The sequence below is a fragment of the Sus scrofa genome, chromosome 2, assembly GCF_054392235.1.
Source record: "Sus scrofa isolate SSC_HxYL_T2T_F1_AM1 chromosome 2, Sscrofa_HxYL_maternal_Yorkshire_Landrace_v2.0, whole genome shotgun sequence".
Taxonomy (NCBI): domain Eukaryota; kingdom Metazoa; phylum Chordata; class Mammalia; order Artiodactyla; family Suidae; genus Sus; species Sus scrofa.
Window position 1 is genome coordinate 88,901,033 of NC_139384.1, and position 22,338 is coordinate 88,923,370.

General features: G+C 51.8%; 1 protein-coding gene across 3 annotated transcripts in view; it reads left to right on the plus strand.

Moving 5' to 3' along the window:
• The window catches only part of RASGEF1C (RasGEF domain family member 1C), an 82,703-nt gene that overhangs the window by 37,058 nt on the left and 23,307 nt on the right, over positions 1-22,338 (plus strand). For 2 of the 3 annotated variants that reach the window (XM_021084318.2, XM_085013605.1), the window contains exons 2-7: positions 9,410-9,484; positions 10,813-10,995; positions 11,152-11,274; positions 12,440-12,577; positions 19,531-19,731; positions 20,759-20,833. In XM_021084318.2, the coding sequence (XP_020939977.1) occupies positions 10,819-10,995; positions 11,152-11,274; positions 12,440-12,577; positions 19,531-19,731; positions 20,759-20,833 (714 nt within the window). In that variant the 5' untranslated portion in view covers positions 9,410-9,484; positions 10,813-10,818. The remainder of the gene's footprint in view (positions 1-9,409; positions 9,485-10,812; positions 10,996-11,151; positions 11,275-12,439; positions 12,578-19,530; positions 19,732-20,758; positions 20,834-22,338) is intronic. The other variant, XM_021084319.2, reaches the window with a different exon arrangement.

Below are 22,338 nucleotides of genomic sequence, written 5' to 3' on the forward strand. Positions count from 1 at the left end.
GATGGGTAGCAGTGATGGGTGGTAAATGGTCAGTGTCACTAAAGCGCACACTTAAAAATGGTTAAAATGGGGAGTTCCTGACGTGGCTCAGCGGAAACGAATCTGACTTGCATCCATGAGGACACAGGTTCAATCCCTGGCCTCACTTAGTGGGTTAAGGATCCGGCATTGCAGTGAGCTCTAGTATAGGTTGTAGATGAGGCTTGTATCTTGCATGGCTGTGGCTGTGGCGTAGGCTGGTGGCTACAGCTCCAATTCGACCCCTAGCCTGGGAACCTCCATATGCCATGGGTGCAGACCTAAAATAGACCAAAAAAAAAAAAAAGGTTAAAATGATAAATATTATGTTAAGCATATTTTCTGATAATTTTTGAAAAAGATGTAATGAGGGAGGGGGAAGAAATGATGGGATGTGACTATGTAAATGTGTAAACTTGTGCTACATAGGGAGAAGTGGCTCTGATTTGAAGTTGTGGCTTACTGTATCCTTCAAGGTCAAGTGGCAAAGATAATCCCCAGCAGCTCTCGATAGCAGGTTTCAGAAGCTCCAGCTACAACGCTGGACAAGAAGGATAGAGGGCCATTGAGCCACAGCCAGCTTGGAAACCCTGGTGAACCACAGGAGTACTGTTGACAAGGGTTCTAGCACAGAGCCCCAGTGGCAGTTGGAATTACTACTCATGTTGTATTCCGGGCCCTTGCAGGTGGTAAGTGCCCATGGGGTGACTGGCCTTGGTGGTCCTTTCTTCCCCAGGTGGGCACTGTGCTGAGAGCTTTGTGCACTCAATCTCATGGGCTCCACTCCATAAGCTGAAGATGAGGGATTCTTCCCCCTATTCTCAGCATGTGAAGGCACTTTTCAGGGCTCAGAGAACTCTCTTCTCAGCCCAGGGGAGTGTCCTTTGCCTCTTTCCCCTCAGCCAGACCTGGCCCAGTGCCCACCCAGGAAAGGATGCTCGAAAGAACATCACCTCTCAGGTCCCCAAGATACGCCACACTCATTTTATTCCATAGCTTCTTTAGATTTCCATTTTTTGGCAGATTTTTGATAACAGTCACCAGCACCAGGGGCTGTGACAGCAAAATGGGTTTTGTAGACTGGCCATCCAGGAGCCAGAAATGTTTCTAAATGTGCTTTTGTCCCACAGTGTGGACCTCACTGTGGCTTTAAAATTTTTTTTAACTAAAATCAAAATTCAGGGAGTTCCCTGGTGACTCAGTGGGCTAAAGATCCAGCATTGCCCCTGCTGTGGCCTGGGTCACTGCCATAACACATGTCCAATCTCTGGCCTGGGGAACTTCCACATGCTATGGGTACAGCAAAAAATAAATCAATCAATCACAATACAAAACAGAAATGTCAAGAGTCGTGGCCTCTCTTAAACCTGGAAGGTCTGAGCATGTGGTTGGCCCTCAGGGAGCCCAGGGGAGCTGTGTTTTCTCATGCTCACAGCTCTGGCCACTCTACCAGCATCCCCTGCAGGGAAGCTTACTGGGGGTCCTCTCCCTGGATCTGCCAGTCTTCCTGTGGACTGGATCCATGCAATGCAGGCTGGCTGCCCACCCCCCCATAACTGTCATGGGAGCCCCAGAACCTCCAGATGTGGGCCTCGCAGGAGCTGTGGATATGCCTGAGGTGGGGGGACAGGGCAGGGAACCAAGGCAGGAGCACATTCCTAGCCTGGGGAGGGGCATCTGTGACCCAGAAGCCACCCCTATCCCTCCCAGGGTCAGGCCTGCTCAGGTCAGTTCCCCTGCAGGTGTATTTTCCAGGGCAGTGATTGTCCTAACCTGGGCTGGTACCTGCCCCTTGGCCAAGTGACAAGTGAGGGCAGGGCGGGCCTCCCGGACAGTCCCACCAGGACTCAGTATTCATCAGAAGTTGTGGTTTCCCATTCCTGAATATAATCAAAGCCATTTATGATAAACCCACAGCAAATATAATCCTCAATGGGGAAAAACTGAAAGCCTTCTCACTCAAATCTGGAACAAGACAGGGATGCCCACTCTCACCACTGCTCTTCAACATCGTTTTGGAAGTCTTAGCCACAGCAATTAGACAAACAAAAGAAATCAAAGGCATCCATATAGGAAGAGAAGAGATCAAACTGTCACTGTATGCAGATGACATGATTCTATACCTAGAAAACCCTAAGGACTCAACCCCAAAACTCCTTGAACTGATTAATAAATTCAGCAAAGTGGCAGGATATAAGATTAACATTCAGAAGTCAGTTGCATTTCTGTATACCAGCAACGAAACATTAGAAAAGGAATACAAAAATACGATACCTTTTAAAATTGTACCTCACAAAATCAAATACCTCGGAATACACCTGACCAAAGAGGTAAAGGACCTATATGCCGAGAACTATAAAACCTTAATCAAAGAAATCAAAGAAGATGTAAAAAAATGGAAAGATATTCCATGTTCCTGGATTGGAAAAATCAATATTGTGAAAATGGCCATCCTACCCAAAGCAATCTACAGATTCAATGCAATCCCTATCAAATTACCCATGACATTGTTCACAGAACTAGAACAAACAATCCAAACATTTATATGGAACCACAAAAGACCCAGAATCGCCAAAGCAATCCTGAGAAACAAAAACCAAGCAGGAGGCATCACTCTCCCAGACTTCAAGAAATACTACAAAGCCACAGTCATCAAAACAGTGTGGTACTGGTATCAAAACAGACAGACAGACCAATGGAACAGAATAGAGAATCTGGAAATTAACCCTGACACCTATGGTCAATTAATCTTTGACAAGGGAGGCAAGAACATCAAATGGGAAAAGGAAAGTCTATTCAGCAAGCATTGCTGGGAAACCTGGACAGCTGTATGCAAAGCAATGAAACTAGAACACACCCTCACACCATGCACAAAAATAAACTCCAAATGGCTGAAAGACTTAAATATACGACAGGACACCATCAAACTCCTAGAAGAAAACATAGGCAAAATACTCTGTGACATCAACATCATGAATATTTTCTCAGGTCAGTCTCCCAAAGCAATAGAAATTAGAGCAAAAATAAACCCATGGGACCTCATCAAACTGAAAAGCTTTTGCACAGCAAAGGAAACCCAAAAGAAAACAAAAAGACAACTTACAGAATGGGAGAAAATAGTTTCAAATGATGCAACTGACAAGGGCTTAATCTCTAGAATATACAAGCAACTTATACAACTCAACAGCAAAAAAACCAATCAATCAATGGAAAAATGGGCAAAAGACCTGAATAGACATTTCTCCAAGGAAGATATACAGATGGCCAACAAACACATGAAAAAATGCTCAACATCTCTGATTATAAGAGAAATGCAAATCAAAACTACCATGAGATACCACCTCACACCAGTCAGAATGGCCATCATTAATAAATCCACAAACAACAAGTGCTGGAGGGGCTGTGGAGAAAAGGGAACCCTCCTGCACTGTTGGTGGGAATGTAAACTGGTACAGCCACTATGGAGAACAGTTTGGAGATACCTTAGAAATCTATACATAGAACTTCCATATGACCCTACAATCCCACTCTTGGGCATCTATCCGGACAAAGCTCTACTTAAAAGAGACACATGCACCCGCATGTTCATTGCAGCACTATTCACAATAGCCAGGACATGGAAACAATCCAAATGTCCATCGACAGAGGATTGGATTCGGAAGATGTGGTATATATACACGATGGAATACTACTCAGCCATAAAAAAGGATGACATCATGCCATTTGCAGCAACATGGATGGAACTAGAGAATCTCATACTGAGTGAAATGAGCCAGAAAGACAAAGACAAATACCATATGACATCACTTATAACTGGAATCTAATATCCAGCACAAATGAACATCTCCTCAGAAAAGAAAATCATGGACTTGGAGAAGAGACTTGTGGTTGCCTGATGGGAGGGGGAGGGAGTGGGAGGGATCGGGAGCTTGGGCTTATCAGTCACAACGTAGAATAGATTTACAAGGAGATCCCGCTGAATAGCATTGAGAACTATGTCTAGATACTCATGTTGCAACAGAAGAAATGGTGGGGGAAAAACTGTAATTGTAATGTATACATGTAAGGATAACCTGACCCCCTTGCTGTACAGTGGGAAAATAAAATTAAAAAAAAAAAAAAAAAAAAAAAAGAAGTATAATCAGAGATTAAAAAAAAAAAAAAAAAAAAAAGAAGTTGTGGTTTCCCCAAAGCAAAACTCCCATGTTTGGAGCCAGAAGGAGAGGAAATGGGTGCCAAGGAGGCAGACCCAGCCGATGGAGATACCAGAAGGGGTGGATTTGGGTTGCAGCTCAGGTCTGGGCTGGAAAGGAGATATGGCACCTGGGAGAGGAAGTCTTCTGTGCACTTGGGCCCATAGGCCACAGATGATACCTGGAAGGGTTACCTGTCCCTGGAGGGGCCATTTTGACCACCCAGGGACCAACCAACATGTGCTGCTTCCCTCCTGGTGTTTTGGGAACTGCTGGTCGCACCTCCAGAGTCTGACCAAAGGAGTTCCACTGTGGCTCAGTGGTTAACGAACCTGACTAGTATCCATGAGGGCTTGGGTTCGATCCCTGGCCTCAGTTAGTGTGTTAAGGATCTGGCATTACTGTGGCTGTGATGTAGGTCGGTGGCTATGGCTTTGATTCGACCCCTAGCCTGGGAACTTCCATATGCCGTGGGTGCAGCCCTAAAAAAAAAAAAAAAAAAAAATGTCTGACCAAATCCCTTTGATGCTGCAGCTTGGGGACACCAGCCAGCATTAGTGCCTGGGTGGGCTGATGAGCGGGAACAGGGCTTGGGACTCAGACACACCTGCTGTACTCAAGTCCCACCTCTACCAGCTACTCAGCATGTGAACTGGGCACCTGCCTTTCCCATGCTGAGCCTTAGTTTCTTCATCTGTAAGATGGGAGGCCTTAGGGCTGAGATGGGGTCAGGCAGGGAAGATTGACCCAGTCAGCCCTTCCAGGCCAGGAGCCCAAGCTTCTCCCCAGCTTCTCCCTCCCACTGATTCTAAGACTTGAAGGCCTGAAGCCTTGGTCACTTCTCACCATTCCTGTTTGCACTGTTCAACTTAGGGCTTCACTGCTTCTTACTTGCATCACAGAGTCACTTGAATGCTACCCATCTTAACTGAGCTCTATGCGTGTGCATCCGGGGGCCAGGCCCTGGGGTACGGCATTACGCGAGCCAGGCTCCTCCTGGAGAGAAAGGAATGCTGGAGACTGAGGCCAGTGAGAGGCCTGGGGGAGATGGCAGCTCAGGGGTCCCCAGGGATTAGGAGAGGTGTCAGGCAGGCAGTCCAGCTTGTCTTAAGGTGTGGTATGTTGCTTGTCCTAGGGCAAGGAGGCCATCACCTGGAAATGGCAAAAAGTGGAATTTGTATTTCAAGCCATGGCTGGGCCACTGTTGGTTGTGTCCCCTTGGTGACCTCATCACAGGGTGAGCATGCCCCCATCCTGCCACCCGCCACGGCCCTGAGATGCGTTCAGGTATTCTGGGGGCCTTTCATCCTTGTAGCTTCCCTTGATGATTGATCTTGATCTTCTGCTTGAATGGCTGACACTAAGACAATGACAACATCAGGGCAAGGGGGGCATGCCCCTCAATTGTAGTTTTGATGCTGTTCGTATCATGTTAGAGGTGCAATTTTCTCTCCTGCCATTTCACTTCCTTACATTATAACTGTTTCGGTGTTATCACTGAGTCCTCGGAACTATCATTTCATTGGCAATAGAAACTCCACTAATGGATATGTGACAGGATCCTGTCCATTCTCTTTTTGTTCATCATCTATGACACTCTGGATTTAGTTTACTGTTTATAATTAAAACAGGACCAAACTCCTTTCCACAGCTCTTCCTCTTTAGATTATTTTCTTGGGATAAATTTCTAACAGTTTCATTAAGATGAAAGGACACTAGCAAACCTAAGGCTCTTTAGAGTTCCTGTCGTGGCTCAGCAGTAACAAACCTGACTAGTATTCATAAGGATGTGGGTTCGATCCCTGGCCTTGCTTAGTGGGTTAAGGATCTGGCGTTGCCATGAGCTGTGGTGTAGGTCGCTGACTCAGCTCAGATCTTGTGTTGCTGTTGCTGTAGCTGTGGCGTAGGCCAGCAGCTGCAGCTCCAATTTGACCCTAGTCTAGGAACTTCCATATGCCATGGGTGTGGCCCTGAAAAGATGAAAGGAAACAAACAAATACCAGATGTCTCTTTGCACATCAAGCCAAATCTTGTCCAATTCTAAGTATATATATAGCCCTGCCCAGGAGTATTTAAAGGGCTGCTCCAACACTTTGACACCTACTGGAGTCAGCACAGTTCTGTTCACACTCTTGGAACCCCAGATCCCAGAAAAGCAGAGAAAGAGAACTGGAATAGGCTCTTTAGATGGAGCACAAACAGAACAGCCTGCCAGCCCGCTCAGGACCCCATCTGTGCTGGCCCCAGACTCCCAGCCCCTGCTCATGTACACCACGCCGGCTCTGTGCTTCAAAGCACAGATTGGGTTGATTTCAAAGATTTCCAAGGGAAGAGCTCCAGTTGTGGCTCAGAGGTAACGAATCTGACTAGTATCCATGAGGATGTGGGTTCAATCTCTGGCCTCGCTCAGTAGGTTAAAGAACCAGCATTTCTGTGAGTTTTGTTGTAGGTTGCAGATGAGGCTTGGATCCCAAGTTGCTGTGACTATGGTGTAGGCCAGCTCTGATTTGGCCCCTAGCCTGGGAACTTACATATGTCTCAGGTGTGGCCCTAAAAGGACAAAATATATATTTTCAAGGGAAATTGTGACAAGAAATGATTTTCTCAGCATCACTGGCTTTTAAAAGTATTATGGTAAAATAGGAGTTCCCATTGTGGTGCAGTGGAAATGAATCCAACTAGGAACCATGAGGTTGCCAGTTTGAGCTCTGGCCTCGCTCAGTGGGTTAAGGATCTGGTGTTGCTGTGGCTGTGGCGTAGGCTGGTGGCTATAGCTCCCATTAGACCCCTAGCCTGGGAACCTTCATATGTTGTGGGTGTGGCCCTAAAAAAAAAAAAGACAAAAGACAAAAAATTATGGTAAAATACATGTAACATAAAATTTACATCTTAACCCTTTTTAAGTGCACAGTTCAGTGGCATTAAGTACACTCACATTGTTGTGAAACCATTACCACAATCCATCTCCAGACTTATTTTCGTCTTGCAAAACTGAAACTCTGTTAATAACCTGTCTCCCCCTTCTCCCTGGGAACTGCCATCTACTTTCTTTTTTTTTTTTTTTTTTTTTTTTTGTCTTTTTGCTATTTCTTTGGGCTGCTCCCAAGGCATATGGAGGTTCCCAGGCTAGGGGTCTAATTGGAGCTGTAGCCGCCGGCCTACGCCACAGCCACAGCAACGCAGGATCCGAGCCGCGTCTGCAACCTACACCACAGCTCACGGCAACGCTGGATCGTTAACCCACGGAGCAAGGGCAGGGACCGAACCCGCAACCTCATGGTTCCTAGTCGGATTCGTTAACCACAGCGCCACGACGGGAACTCCTGCCATCTACTTTCTATCTCTATGAACTTGACTTCTCTAGGAACTTCATATAAAAAGAATCATACAGTATTGGTACTTTGTGTCTGGCTTACTTCACTCAGCCTAGAGTCCTCAACTCATGTTGCAGCACATGTCGGAATGTCCTTCCTTTTTAAGGCTGAATAACATTCCATCTTGTGTATACACCACATTTTGTTATCCATTCATCTGTTGATGGACATTGGGGTTGCTTCATCACTGGCTTTTAAAAATTACTCCTGCACATCCAAACAGTGGAAATTGTGGGATGATTAAAAATTGAAAAGCATGGAGAGTTCCCTGGTGGTTTAGTGGTTAGGACTTGGTGCTTTCACCTCTGTGGCCCGGGTTTGGCAAAAAATAAAAAATAAAAATAGCATGAAGATGCTCTGTCCTGCCATGGGAAGATTTCCAAAAGGCACTGCTGTGAAGAGTGTAGGAGAGTGTGCAATGAGCTACTTCTTGTGTAATGAAGAAGAGATGTGTTTTCTTGTCCATGCATAAAGAAGTTCTAGAACAATAGACAAGAAACTAACAAAAAGCAGTTACTATGGGAGAAAGTGTGCAGGGGAAAAGAGGGTGTCCCCACCCCCACTCCCATAGCCCATCTCTCAGTTCCCAGCAGGCTGGAGCCCCTGCACAAGGGAGGAGCGTGATGTTTGCACCAGCACACCTGGGAGGGGGCGGAGGGACAGGAGGGATGGCAGGGGCACTACCACGGCTCTGACCGCACCCACCCTATCTCAAAGGGACATCCAGCTGCAGGGAGTCATTGTCCCCCTCCCCTTGCCCAGGCACACCCTGCAGAGCCTCAGTCTCTCTGCATGCCTTGGCCTGCTTCCTATCTGCCTCCTCCGAGCCCTTTCCGGCTCCAAGAGCTCCCATCCGTCTACAATGCCTAGACAGGGCCAGCAGCCCCTCCATGCAGGCACGATAAATGACCCTCAGCAATAGAGGGAGGACACCAGAGACTGGAACAGTGAGACAGCCCATCCACTGAGACCCAGGCCAGGGCCCTGCTGGTGACGAAATGGATGGTTGGAGGTGGGAGGGTAACACCAGCTGCCCCTCTATTCTCTGGGCATCCCTGTGGGTCATACCGGTTCTAGCCCCCAGCTTCACCCAACCCCAGACCTTCAGTGTAAACTTGCCAGTCTGGAATGGAGCTGGGTGCTCCCCCTCCCCCATGTGTCCAGTGCCGCACACCCAGCCCCCAGTACCAGGCCAGGCCTGAGGTGCTCTGTCTTGAAGCTGTGGCATCCTGGCTTCCCCAGAAAGACCCCTCTGCGGCCCCTCCCACATCATCTGACAGACCACCCTGCCCCGCAGAGAAGTTTCCAGAATTACCTCCATCTCCGATCCTGGCTCATCTTTGAGAAAACTGGACTGGGATCTGGGGCGGACTACAGAGAGAAGAAGGTACCAGGTGTCCAGCAGAAGAGAGCACACCTTGCTGGCCTCGAGAGTGTTCTATCTGGTGGAATGAGGGTTTGGGGCAGAGGCAGCGCCCACCCCAGAGCTGACCACCATTCCCTACTGGGCACAGGCAGCCCTGCATGCCCACATGCACAGCAGCCTCCCCGTGGGATGGACATGAGGCAGTTTTGTGAAATGTTACAGTTTCATCAGCTGAAAATTGAACATTTACAACTTTGCCAGGAAGGTGAAAATAAAGCTGCGGCTGTCCCCGGAGCTGGAACTGTCTAGGCTGCTGCCCACAATTGTTCCTGCCCCCCGCACTGTAACCCAGACCCCACAGCTCCCACACCCACACATCCTCGTGCTGGCTTTCCATGGGGCTCCTTCTGACCCAACATTAGCTTTGACTCTCCAAGTGTTTCTGTCTCTACTTTCAGGGCCAGGTCACCCAGGGGGCTGAAGTCAGAAACAGGCCAGAGCCGGGGTCTTCCTTGGGGAGCAGCAGGAGTGAGGTGAGCAGGGTGAGGGGGAGCCTGGTCCCTGGAAGGCCACTGTGGTGAGCCTGCTGGACACCACAGTTGAAGCCGTGGGGGCGACTTGAATGTTGTGTGGGGGAGGGTTAGACAGTCACAGTGTTGCCATGAGTGCCTCAGTCTTCATTCAGGAAGACTGGCCTATAGAGGTCTGTGGCAGAGCCAGGGAGAGGAAGTGCAATTTGCTGCATGCTCACGGATCGGGCTCCTGTGGCAGGCCAGGCCCTTGGCTCAGGGCTGGGTCAGAAGACACGCAGGCTTCGGCCCCACCTTGGGGTCTGGGTGAGATCTTTCTCTGCACCATGCACCAGCAGCACCCCCGAGCATTCCACAGTGCTGACAAAGAGGATGCTGATTCCCACCAGAAGTCAGGCCCAGCCTGGGGAAACAGGGAAGGTTGTGCCTAGGAGGAGATGTTTCAGCCATGTCCAGAGGGATGGAGGATTGAAGATAGTGGGAGGGTCTTCCTGCAGGGCAGCGGGGCAGGGGATAGTTGGACAGGTCAGTGGATCCTAATCACAAAGAGCCGGGAAGACCAGGCTATGAAGGACAGCCATTTGTCTGCACCCAAGAGAAACTCAATCAGGCTCATGTGATGGAACTGACAAAAGAGCAGCTTCAGGCATGGCAGGATCCAGGGCCTCACACACTGAACTGGGGGGCAAGATGGCCTTGTGGGGACAAGATGGCCCCAAGAGTGCCATTCCACCAGCTTAGAAGCCCAGGGGAAAACGTTTTCAAGTGCCTCAGAAGTTCTAGGATTGGAGTTCCTGTCATGGCGCAGTGGTTAACGAATCTGACTAGGAACCATGAGGTTGCGGGTTCAATCCCTGGCCTTGTTCAGTGGGTTAAGGATCTGGCGTTGCCGTGAGCTGTGGTGTAGGCCGGCGGCTACAGCTCCAATTTGACCCCTAGCCTGGGAACCTCCATATGCTGTGGGAGTGGCCCAAGAAATGGCCAAAAAAAAAAAAAAAAAAAAAAAAAAAGGAAGTTCTAGGATTGAATTCAAGCCCTCTAGTTTGGACCAGGTCTTGTGGGGGAATATGCTCATTATCTAGGCCTGGTCAAAAACAACCTTCATTGGGGGTAGCAGTGGATACTGGAAAGTCCTAAATGGCTGGGACTGAGATGGAGGAGAGATGGGTCATGGGGGATACAGTGAATATAAGGTGGGGATCCCTCCCTAGCAGTTTTCCCAGGAAGTGATCACTGGGCTCAGGTGGGTGTTGAAGTGTCTATGGGAGGCAGGGCCCACCCAGCCAGGATCCTGGAGGACCAGCAGGTCCAACTGCCCCTTGCCATTGCAGGCAGGCATGCCCCGGACACTGAGCACCTCCGACATGGTCACCCCAGGCAGCCTCGGCCCACCCCCTACTGAGCCCACGGATGGCGAGCAGGCTGGGCAGCCCCTCCTGGATGGACCTCCATCCTCAGCCTCCCTGGACACCCTGATCCAGCACCTGGTGCCCACGGCTGACTACTACCCTGAGGTGGGTGATCTACCCAGTGGGGAGATAGGCAGCAGGCATGGAGAAGACAGCAAGGCTGGGGCTAGCCAGGCCTGGGGGGTGGGCTGTTCTGGTCTGGGAGGCACATCCTCCCACACCCTTGTGAGCACGTCCTGCCTTTCTCCCATGTCACCCTAGAAAGCCTACATCTTCACCTTCCTGCTGAGCTCCCGCCTGTTCATCGAGCCCCGGGAGCTCCTGGCCCGGGTCTGCCACCTGTGCATCGAGCAGCAGCAGCTGGACCAGCCAGTGCTGGACAAGGTGAGAGGCGGGGCAGGGTAAGGGGCCCCTGAGTGTACAGCTGTCCCCTGACAGGCATCAATATCTTGGAGAGGCAGTGACTGGCCCTGTTCTCCTGACAAGGAGCCCACAGGGGTTTCTGACTTGTCTAAGACCCAGAGCCAGAAGGGACAGTCAGAATGTTTAACCCTGGCGCTGTTTTCCAGTGCCCTAGGGGAGCCCTCCAGCTCACCCTGAGCCCAGACCTGGGCCCCCAGAATCCCCCGGTTAGGGCCCTGCCATCTGTGGCCTCGGATTGCCCTATAGTGTCTGTTGGGCTTCCTCATCCCAGCTCTCTGCTCCACCCTTTCCTCTTCTATGGGTCCTCTGATGGCCCAACTTTCCCTCCATTCCCCACATCCTTCTCTTGGTCCCTGACCAGATCCCACAGGCTACAACTCTTTGTTTATACATGTGTGCCAGTGATAGAAACCCAACTTCAACTGGCCAAAGGCAAAGGGACTTTACTGGCTCATGTAACGACAGAGTCTCAAGGTACCACTGATTCCAAGGGCTCAAACATCATTAAAACGTGGTCTTTTCCCTAAGGCCCTCTGTTCCAGTTTCTTGTGGGCCAGCCTCACTCTCGCTCAGGCAGGTTAGTGTGCCGTGACAGGAGGCCTCTGAGGCTCCAAGCTCCAAGTCCACCCTTCCCAATCCTGTAGAAAGAGAACAAAAGTCTAGAGCTCATTGGCTTAGCTTAGGCCGCTTGCCCATTTGTGAACCAATCACAGTGCATGATGGGGGTGTGCCATGCCCTGATTGGCCAGCACTGATCTGGGTGCCCTGGGGCAGGGTCAGCTGGTGATGAGGGAGAGGGGAACCCAAAGCCAAAGTGGGACGCTGTCACAACAGGAAGGGAGATGGGATGACTGGCAGGTACAAACAAAAGATGGCCCTTATCCTAAATATGCGTGTGTCCCCCCTCTGTTCTCCTGGGGTCAGGCCCCATCCCCATGTCCTTTCTCTGTCCCCTGGTGCAGATAAGACACGAGCCCCTTCCCCACCTTGACCATGGCGGCTGCCCCCCACCCCGGCTACCCGCGGCAGCCCAGATGGGCAATGAGCAGCTGAGGTGGTGGCTGCTGTGACCCCAGTCTCCTGAGCAACCCTCACCAAACGCAGATGACCCTGGCTTGCCTTGCAGGCCCGGGTCCGGAAGTTTGGCCCCAAACTGCTCCAGTTGTTGACCGAGTGGACCGAGACGTTCCCCCGGGATTTCCAGGAGGAGTCAACCATATGTCACCTGAAGGACGTGGTGGGCCGCATCGCCCCCTGTGACGAGGTGGGCGAACCAAGCCAGAGTCTCTTCACCTTGTCGACACCCTCGTACTCAGGGACCTCAGCCTGTTCCTAGGCCCACCTCAGGGCCCCCCTCTCCCCTACCAGCATATTGCAGCCGCTCTAAATTAGCCTCTTTCTGCCCCATCAGGGAATCAGGCACTGCAGAGTAGGCAGAGAAATGAGGCCTCTGCTCTTATCAGTGGCATCAGACAGCAGGAAGACCCACTCATGGGCTCTTGTGGCTGCATGGTCAGGCTTCTTTCCCAGTGGCTTGGGAGGCAGCCAGGGTACTGGGGAATCAGGTGCCCCTGTACCCCACACTCTGCCCTGCTCTCCCAGCTGCATTGCTCTGGGGAAGGCACTTAAAGGTGAGAGGGGAACAAGAACCCCTACCTCTCAGGCTTAGGTGAGAACAGTGAGGGGTAGTGCATGTCACTTGCCTTGGGTGGAGACTGAATGTGGCAAGCTGATAGATAGTGAGCTGCCACAAAGTGGGTCTGAACATGGCAGAGCCAAAGGAAAACTGCTCAGACAGGCTAGGCAACAGCAAGCCATAAAATCCAAAGCCTAACTGAGGCTTGGAAAGGGAGCCCCCGCCCTGGGGTCACTTTACATAGCAGGCAAGTTAGTTTTTCTGAGATCTCCTTGAGAAGAGAGTCATCTCCTCCTCCTCTTCTGCATCCCCTGGTCCATCTGGCGATTATGACTTGGCTTGGGATACAGCAGAGAACAGGGGTGGGGAAGGCTCAATGATTGGATAGATCAGGAGGATGAAGCAGAGAGGGGAGATGCTGACTGACTGGCTGGGTACATAGCTGGCTACTTGGATGGATGGATGGAGTGGGGAGAGAGAAGTCTGGGCAACTGGGTAGGCAGCGAGATTTATGGGATAAGTGGATGTGGAAAGACTGATGGAAAGAAGTAGAGGAGAAAGGTAGAAATGGTGGACAGGTGAGTAGGGAGATGGATGAATATATGGATTAGAGGGCAGGTGAGTGGGTAGATGGTGGGTGGGGGTGTGGATGGGTAGATGGGAACATGGGTGGGAAGGTGAGTGGATGGATGGATGGTGGATGGATAGATGAATAGTTAGGAGGTGAATACGTGGGTGAATGGATGGATGGATGATAGATAAATAGATCCAAGAGTGGGTAGATGGATGAGGGCAAATGTTAGAATGGAGGAAGTATAGGTAAGTGAATTGATGGATCTGTGGGTGGATGACTGTATAAAAGGGGAGATGGGAAATAACAGATGGGTGGAGAAGAGATGGGTACAGGATGGATGGATGGAATAAGGGGTATGTAGGGAGATGAAAGCCCAGTCTCCTGCTTTATCTCCCTCTCCCTACAGAAAGTCTTCAAACAGTGTGGGGTCTTAGCCATAGACAAGATGGATTATCCACCCTGATCAGGCCTGCCTCTGCCATTGGCAGAGCCATTTCAGAGGAAGACCCTGCCATTCGGGCCGTGGTGGTGTGGGACAGGTCTAAATCCTGGGCTTGTTTCCTGGAGAAGCAGTGCCTCTTCACCAACCCCCCAAGAATCTGTTCAGGGCTGTGCTGGGAAATCTTTTCTAACCACTCAGTGGATGAAAATAAGATACAACCAAGACCTATATGAATGGGCTGTCAAGAGTAGTCATTCAGTAGGTGTGGGTTTTCAGAGTAGAGATAACTGGTTTGAGCATTTCTCATTCCTTCTTTTGGAATCCAGTTAGGTGTGCTGAGTGGTTTGAACTGGAACCGGGATTCCTTAGTCCCCATGCCACCTACCCAGGCCCAGGCCAGAAGTGTCCCATATGTCTTTGTAATCCCCAAGCTGCCGTTCCCCAGAAAGCATGTGCTCCAAGGGGATGTCCCATAGGCCGCTCCCCTGGATGCTGCAGATGGATTGCAGGCTGCTCCCCTCCCACCACAGTCTCAGCTGGGAGAGAGCCGGTGAGCCCTGAACCAAAGTGATGAGGTAGGGCCCCTCGGACTCAGAACATGGGATCTGGGTCAGACTTCCTGAGCCCAGATCCAAGCTCAGAAACCACAGTGGTGGGACTTTGGGCAAGGCGCTTTCCCACTCTGAATTTGGGTTTCTTCATTAGTCGACGGAGATAATAACTGTTCCCACCATGCAGCTCTCAGGCAGCGTCCTGAAGTCACGTGTGCTCATATTTCAGCACTTGGTAAATGTGAGCTATGATGATGAACAAACTCTTTCCAAAATTCAGGCATATGGGGATTGCTTTTAACTTTTATGAAATTTTGTTAGGGAGCATTGCAAACATGCACAAAGATAGGTAATCATAACCATGAACTCCTGTGTGCTCATCACATAGCTTCAACAATGATCAACATTTTGCCAAACGTGGAGTTCCCATTGCGGCTCAGTGGTAACAAACCTTACTAATATCCATGAGGACACGGGTTCAGTCTCTGGCCTCACTCAGTGGGTTAAGGATCCAGCATTGCTATAAGCTGTGGTATAGGTGGCAGGTGTGGCTTGGATCCTGAGTTGCTGTGGCTCTGGCATAGGCCGGCAGCTGCAGCTCCAATTCAGCCCCTAGCCTGGGAGCTTCCATATGCCACACATGCAGCCCTAAAAAGCAAAAAAAGAAAAAAAAAATTCCCAAACGTGTTTTCTTTTATCCTCTCCCAAACTTTCCCCTCCCTCCAAATTATTTTTAAACAAATCATAGACATTCTATCCTTTGCTCCAAAAACATTTCAAAATTATCTTATAAATGATTTTTTACACAGAGATAGGAATAAATGATATCAAGGGTCGTTCCCAATCCAGTGAGATGAGCACGAGTGTTTTCAGAGCAGTGTGTCTTTGGGCAGGTCACTTAAGCTCTCTGAGCCTTAAAATAATTTCTCTAAGAGAGAAGATGAGCACCCCTCCCTCCCAGGGCTCTGAAGAGAACCATGTTGCTCGGGGACATGGAGGAGACAGTCCAGGGCAGAGGGAGCCTTTCCCGTCAAAGTGGCTGTGACTGGCGACACTTTTCCCTTTCTTCCTGCTCCCCCCACCCCCCGCCATTTCCTGGAAGCTTCATGGCCTCACTGTGCTCCCTGTCACCTCAAGAGGCTAGAGAGAAGCTGAGAAGGCCAGTCCTTGACTGTATGTTCTGCGGATTCCCATGGAAGCCTTCCAGCATCCGGCCACTGCATTGAGATGCCTGTTCCAGGCCACCCTCTGTGGGGCAGGAGACCCTGCCTTTGTTGCGGGGTTGGTGCAGGGGGGTCCCAATAGGTCAGGTTTAGCAGTTTCCGCTTAGGGTGGCCAATGCCAAGGCTGAGGAAAACTAGGGGATCCTGGGGGAGGCTAGAGGTTCACAGCCCTGGGTGAGGGAGAGAGCAGGACATCAGTGCCCTGGCCATACCCACTGCGCTGGCCACACCCACTGCGCTGGCCACAGAAGACTGACCTTGTTTTCCCACTCACCCATCTGTCTGCTGGGCCCCCCTCCCCAGGGCGTAGGTGGTGGAAAGCTGACTTGAAGATGGAGCTGGCAGTGGGCACGGAGCTCCTGCCTGTGCTGGTGGGCTGAGCCCTTTGGCCATCACCTGTGGGTGTCAGGTGGGAATTTTGGGAATTTTAGAAAACAAGGGCCTGAACCAGTCTGGCCAGAAATGGGTTCTAATCACCAAATGCTCAGTCCAGGAGAACTAGGAGGCACCCGGAGAGCCACTGTCACCACCCAGGGCACCTTCGAACAGCAACCTCTGCACTTGCACCCAGCTCTGTGTACACAGCAGGCCCTTCCGTGGGAACAACAGAGGAGACAGTCCAGCCCTCATCCTCCCAGTTTGTGGGCAAATTACGGGGGAGAGCTGGGCCACACTGGGTGCACCCTGGCGCTCCAAATGTGGGCTCCTGACTGACAGAGAACTCCTGGGCATCCTCAGCGGGAGGCCCCAGATGCACCAAGATCTCCCAGCCTGCGTCCACAAGGCAGAGATATCAGTAAGAAAATGAGAGGAGGTCAAGGAGAAGGTCAAATATCATCCCCACATTCAAAAGAGGAACAGAAGAGAAAGAGCCAACAGATAAGCTTGAGATTAACACCAGTGGAAAAATTGTAAATGAATTAGCACACAGTCAATGGCAATTACTCAGAGTAAATACTGGTTCAATAGAAACAAGTCTTGCAAAATTGTCTGCATATTTTTTTAAATAGGCTCAGCACATGGTTCTGTCAAACTGTAGCCACAGACGCACTGTACCCTTGGCTTCAGGAGGGCTCCACACTCTGCCTTGGAGAGGCTGACTGACTAGCAGCACGTCAAGGTTTATCCAGTCAGCAACTGTGTGTGGGCCCCTCGTGTTCATGCCAGGGACCAGCAAAGAGTGGCCCGGTGTTGCCCTCGTGGAGCTGAGAGTCCAGTGAGAGACTGGGGTGGGCTGTGAAGGAAAGACACGGAGCTTGGAGGGGGAAGGCTGCACAGGTCCTGCTCGGGTCATGGGCAGGCAGGAGGGACAAGGGGTGAAAGGGATGGAGGAGTGGCCTGTGTCTGGGGCACTGAAAAGAGGAGCAAGGGCTACCTGGAGGCCACTGAGCATGGTCAGAGCTAACCTCTGGGCCTCAGAGCTTTTGTCTCTGCAAAAGCAGGGGGGCGTTTTAGGGAAGGGGGGTCACAGTGGTCAGAGTGGCATTTTGAACACTCTGGCTGCAGGATGGAGTGAAGAGAGGCCAGCATGGATGCAGGGGGTCACTGAGGAGGCTGCTGCAGCCCCCAGGGAGATTGCTGTGGCCTGGAACACAGAGACCGTGGTGGGAAACAAGCATGGGGATGGAAGAATGCAAAGTCAAGAGGGGTTGGTGATGACCTGGAGGGGCCTGAGGGACAAGGCACTTGGGGATGGGGCCGTGCCCAGGTGCCTGACACCAGGTTCAGGTGGCCCCTTGGCCGCATGGCTTTGGAGAGCAGACAAGAACATTGTCCACACACAAACACTAAATGACATTTGACGTGAACCAGAAAACCCAGGAACGAGGCACGGAGCATGGACAAGAGAGAACTAGACAGAGACAGAACCCAGACATCCAACCACAGTGCAGAGAGACAAGCCTGCAAACAGTCCAGAGCAGGAGGAACCAGGGGCCTGAAGCAGATGCCACCTGAGAAATGGCCCTTGGATTTCATGACAGGAGATCCTTGGTGACAGTAAGAGTTGGTCTCATGGTGATGGGAGTGGAGCCAGAGGGGTGGGGAAAGGGCGAGTGGGAGATGTGGGAACTCGACAGCAGTGTGGCCACCTCTGGGCTGGGTGGCAGAGAGAGATGGGGGTGCTGATGTCGGGGCTCACTGGCGACTAACTGTGTCACTGGGCTGGCTCTGGCCGGACCCAATTCACCGTCTCCCTGGCACTCAAATGAGGACCCGGAAGGCAGGGTGCTGACCACGCTTCGGACACAGCAGAGCTGGGAGGGGGTGTCCATTCCACAGGAGACAAAGAGAAGAGGTGGATCTCAGTTTACTTACGCACTGCCCAGCTAACCTGTGGGTGCCTCTGGGCCTGTCCCACAGCTCTGGGAGTTAAGGTTAGGGTTAGTATTAGGGTTCAGGTTTGGATTCCCTGTGTCCTGAGGGCTCTGCCATAGCCGACCTGGCCACTCCGCAGAGAAGCGCTTTCATAAGGGGCTGGGCTCCATCTCCATCACTGGAGCTCCAGGCACAACAGAGCTGGACCTCAGTACCCCTTTGAGCCCCTTCATAGACTTAAGGCTGGCCCTATGCCCCACCGCCCCACCTGCAAAATGTCTCTGGATTTGTGTGTTTCAAAGCAGCATGAAGAATGTGCACTTTTTCCATCTGAAATTACCTCGCAGTACTGACCACCCACCCCTGGTCATCTTCTGAGGCCTCTGGGACCAAGCCCCACTGGACACCACCTGTCTGCCTAACTCCTCATTGTAGCCAGGAATCCAGGCCCTAGATGCCACTGCAGCTCCCAGGCCAGCTCCTGACTCAAGGGGGTTGAATCCAACTCTGGGGGAGCCATTTGCTGGCAAGTCTGTGTGTTACTGACCAAACCTCTGGGAACGTGTAAACATCTTGCTCAGTAAACAGAGCCAGTCCGATGATGCCTTCCTTGGAAATGGGGGTCTCTGAGGGGACAATGATCAGTTCCCTGGGGATGGGGTGGGGTGGTTCCCAAAACCAACCACCTGAGCTGCATGGAGAAGGACCGTTGGTACAGTAAGGTGTTATCAAGTGTCTACTGTGTGCCCAGAGCTGTGACACAGAGAGGTCAACCCAGACTTCCTGGCCCTGCTGAGTTATCATTCTGCGGGGGAGGAAAACACCTAATCATCTCCTACAGTGACCCTATGAGGAAGTCCCGCAGGGTGACCTGGGCAGAGGACAGACAGCAAGGCAGGTCAGAGATGTCCTCTCTGAGCTAGGCCTGGGAGACAGGAGGGGACCCCGTTACAAAAGGCCAGTGCCCAGGGCAGGGCCCATTCCACATCTCCTTGCTCTGCTCCCTGGCAGAGCCCACCCCACCCTACCCCTCTTGCCAGGAGCGGGCCTGAGCCACCCTCCACCCAGACCCTGAGCCTGGAATACTGAGGCTTCCCAGCCATCTCCTCCCTCCCATTCCCATCTGGCTCCCCACCTTGTCTCAGCCTAACTAGGGCCTGAGACCATAACATCAGGGCCCCCTGGGCATCTCCACCCAGCCCCTCTGCCCAGACAGCTGGGGCACTTTTGGACCGTGTTCACCCTCCCTGATATGTGCTCTTCTTGGCTCCACCGGTAATCCTGCAGCCTGCTCCCCAGTCAGCCTCAACTGTGGCCCCAACCCCAACCTGCCCTGGATTGGGTCCTGCTTCAGAGGGGGGCAGGTGCAGCCACACCTAGGACCAGCCCATCCCTGCCAGCTGGGGAGCTGCCTGCCTCTCAGACAGGCAGAGGTGGTATCCAGGGCTGAACACCCTCTCTCCATCCCCCTCCAGGCGTACCGAAAGAGGATGCACCAGCTCCTGCAGGCTCTGCACCAGAAGCTGGCGACCCTGGGCCAGGGGCCAGAAGGCCTGCTGGGTGCCGACAAGCCCATCTCCTACAGGACTAAGCCTCCGGCCTCCATTCACAGGGAGCTCCTCGGCATCTGCAGTGACCCCTACACACTGGCTCAGCAGCTGACCCATGTGGAGCTGGTGAGCAGGCCCGAGGCACCCCTCCACCCAGACCCCAAGCCTGGAATACTGAGAATTGCCAGCCACCCCTCCCCCATTCCCATCTGGCCCCCTCACCTTGTCTCAGCCTAACCAGGGCCTGAGACCATGACATCAGGGCCCACTGGGCATCTCCAGAGGGTCCTAATTCTGGAGACGTATCTCAGCACTCCTAGGGCGAAGAACAAGAGGGCTGGAGGTACCAGCCCTGCCCAGGCCTGGGACAGAGGAACTGGGTTCCAATCCTGGCTCTGACACCACCTGATGTGTGATCCTCCCAGAACTAGCGCCTTCCCCACTCAGGCCTCAGTTTCCCCATCCAGGACTCAGTCACACTGCTGCACCCATGCCAGCTTTCCAGAGAAGCCCAAACAGGCCTTCCTGCTTGTGAAGCAGCTGCCCTGGCCTAGCCTCCAGCACACTGGTTTCCTTGTAGATCTAGAAGCCCAGGGGCCTGCCCTAGAGAGGGAGGAGGCTAGAGAGTAGGTTTCTTTTCTTTTAAACCTCCGCCACTTATGGTGCCCTTACTGTTTCTGGGCATTGTATTCAACTCTTACATGCGCCATCTCATTTCATCCTCCCACCACCTGGCCAGGTAGGTGCTATTATTATCCCCTTTTCACATATAAGGAAGCTAAAGCCCAGAGAGTTTAGGTGATTTGCCAGAAGTCACACAGCAGAAGGGACACAGCCGGGATTCAATTCTGACCCAGAGCCCATGCTCTTAGCCACCAGGCCTACTCCGGAGGGAGCGGGTCATTTCAATCACCCAATTTCCAGCCTGGTTTCCTAGGTAACACACCCTACAAGCACTCCCCATGGGGACACTTCCCCCTGCCCCCCATGAATTGTGGCAGCCGTAGGCATGGGAAAAGAGGGGCTGCCCCTCCAGAATGGTGCTGAGCTCTGTGGTGTCCTTGGACAGGGGGCCGCAAGAACCCCACTCCAGCCCCTCAGCTGGCACCCGATCCTCGTACCTTTCCCGACTCCTCTTCTCCCTCCGGTGCAGGAACGGCTACGACACATTGGACCTGAGGAGTTTGTCCAGGCTTTTGTGAACAAGGACCCTCTGGCCAGCACAAAGGTAGAAGGCTCTTGGGTGGACTGTCCCAGCAGTGACCCCTGCTCACTCACGAGAATCCCTGGAGCATCAGCTGAGCCAGCTTGGGAGGGGCCCAGAGCAGAGCAGATAGGCTTAGAGGGGCCATGCTGGCTCCACCCAAGCCCCTAGCCCAAGGCCTTCGCACCCCAGAAGCCCTGAATCCCAGGGAAGGCCTGGTAGGGTGGAATATCCCTGGCCCAGTCACTTACCCAGCCAGGCTGAAGGGGCTGGCAGGGAGCCCAGGCCCTGGTTGGGTATGAGGGTGGAGGACACAACGGGTGTTCCAAGCCCGGGAATGCCCTCCTGGTGCGTTTCAGTGGGCGCCTGTGCCCTCTAGTGGCCGCTCTGGGGGAGCGCAGACTGGTGTGTGCAGCTCAAGGAACGTTAAGGGCCTCTGAAGGTGGGCCAGGTGCTCAGGACAGGGTCCACACACCGAGTCTCAGACCCACCCCTCTCCTCTCAGAGCCCAACCAACAGTTTGCCTGCTGCTAATCAAGGAGTTAAATTCAAACCAGAATTGGAAACATGTCTTCTACCCTCGACCCTAATAAATGTGCAAACTAAATATGCAATTGGCGTTTCACCTCTTGGATAAGCAAAGATTAAACACAGTGGGTGTGTATGTGTAGGGAAAAGGACACGCTATACATGGGGGCAGGGGGTGAAATTGGCACAGCCACTATGGAGGGCAGCATGGCAATAGCATCATCACTTAAACTGAACACTCTGGACCCCAACTTTCCACACCTAACAATTTATCCTACAGATATACACATTCAAGTATACAAAGATATTTGGGATATCCTTCTGTGTTTTATGACAAAAGGCTGGAAGCAAACTATCCATAGGGACTGGATTAAAAATTATAATACATACATAGGTAGAATGCTAGTCAACCTTTAAAAAGAGTAAGAGTGACTGAGAATAAGAATCACCAAAAATCCCTTGTTGAGAGAAGAAAGTAGAGTGAAAAGGAGAAACAAAGAGTATGTAACTGGAGTTCCCGTTGTGGCTCAGCAGAGACCCTGACTAGCATCCATAAGGACACAGGTTCTATTCCTGGCCTTGTTCAGTAGGTTAAGGATCTGGCCTTGCTGTGAGCTGTGGTATAGGTTGCAGATGAGGCTTAGATCCCACGTTGCTGTGGTTGTGGCGGAGGCTGACAGCTGTAGCTCTGATTCAACCCCTAGCTTGGGAACCTCCATATGCCTTGAGTATGGCCCCCCCCCCAAAAAAAGGAGTATGTGACCGTCTGTGTAGCAACACAAAGGAGGGTACATGATACATAACTGCTTGCACGTGCGTGTGGACAATGTCTAGGGATACTGGTTACACTGGGGAGCCTAGCATGGAGTGGGAGCAGGAGTGGGAAGGAGACTTTGCTACTCTTATTGGGTTGTTTGTTCTTCTGTTTTATTTTGTTTGGGGTTTTGGCCATTTCCAAGTATTATTTTTTATTGTGACATACACCAAGATTGCACGTGACA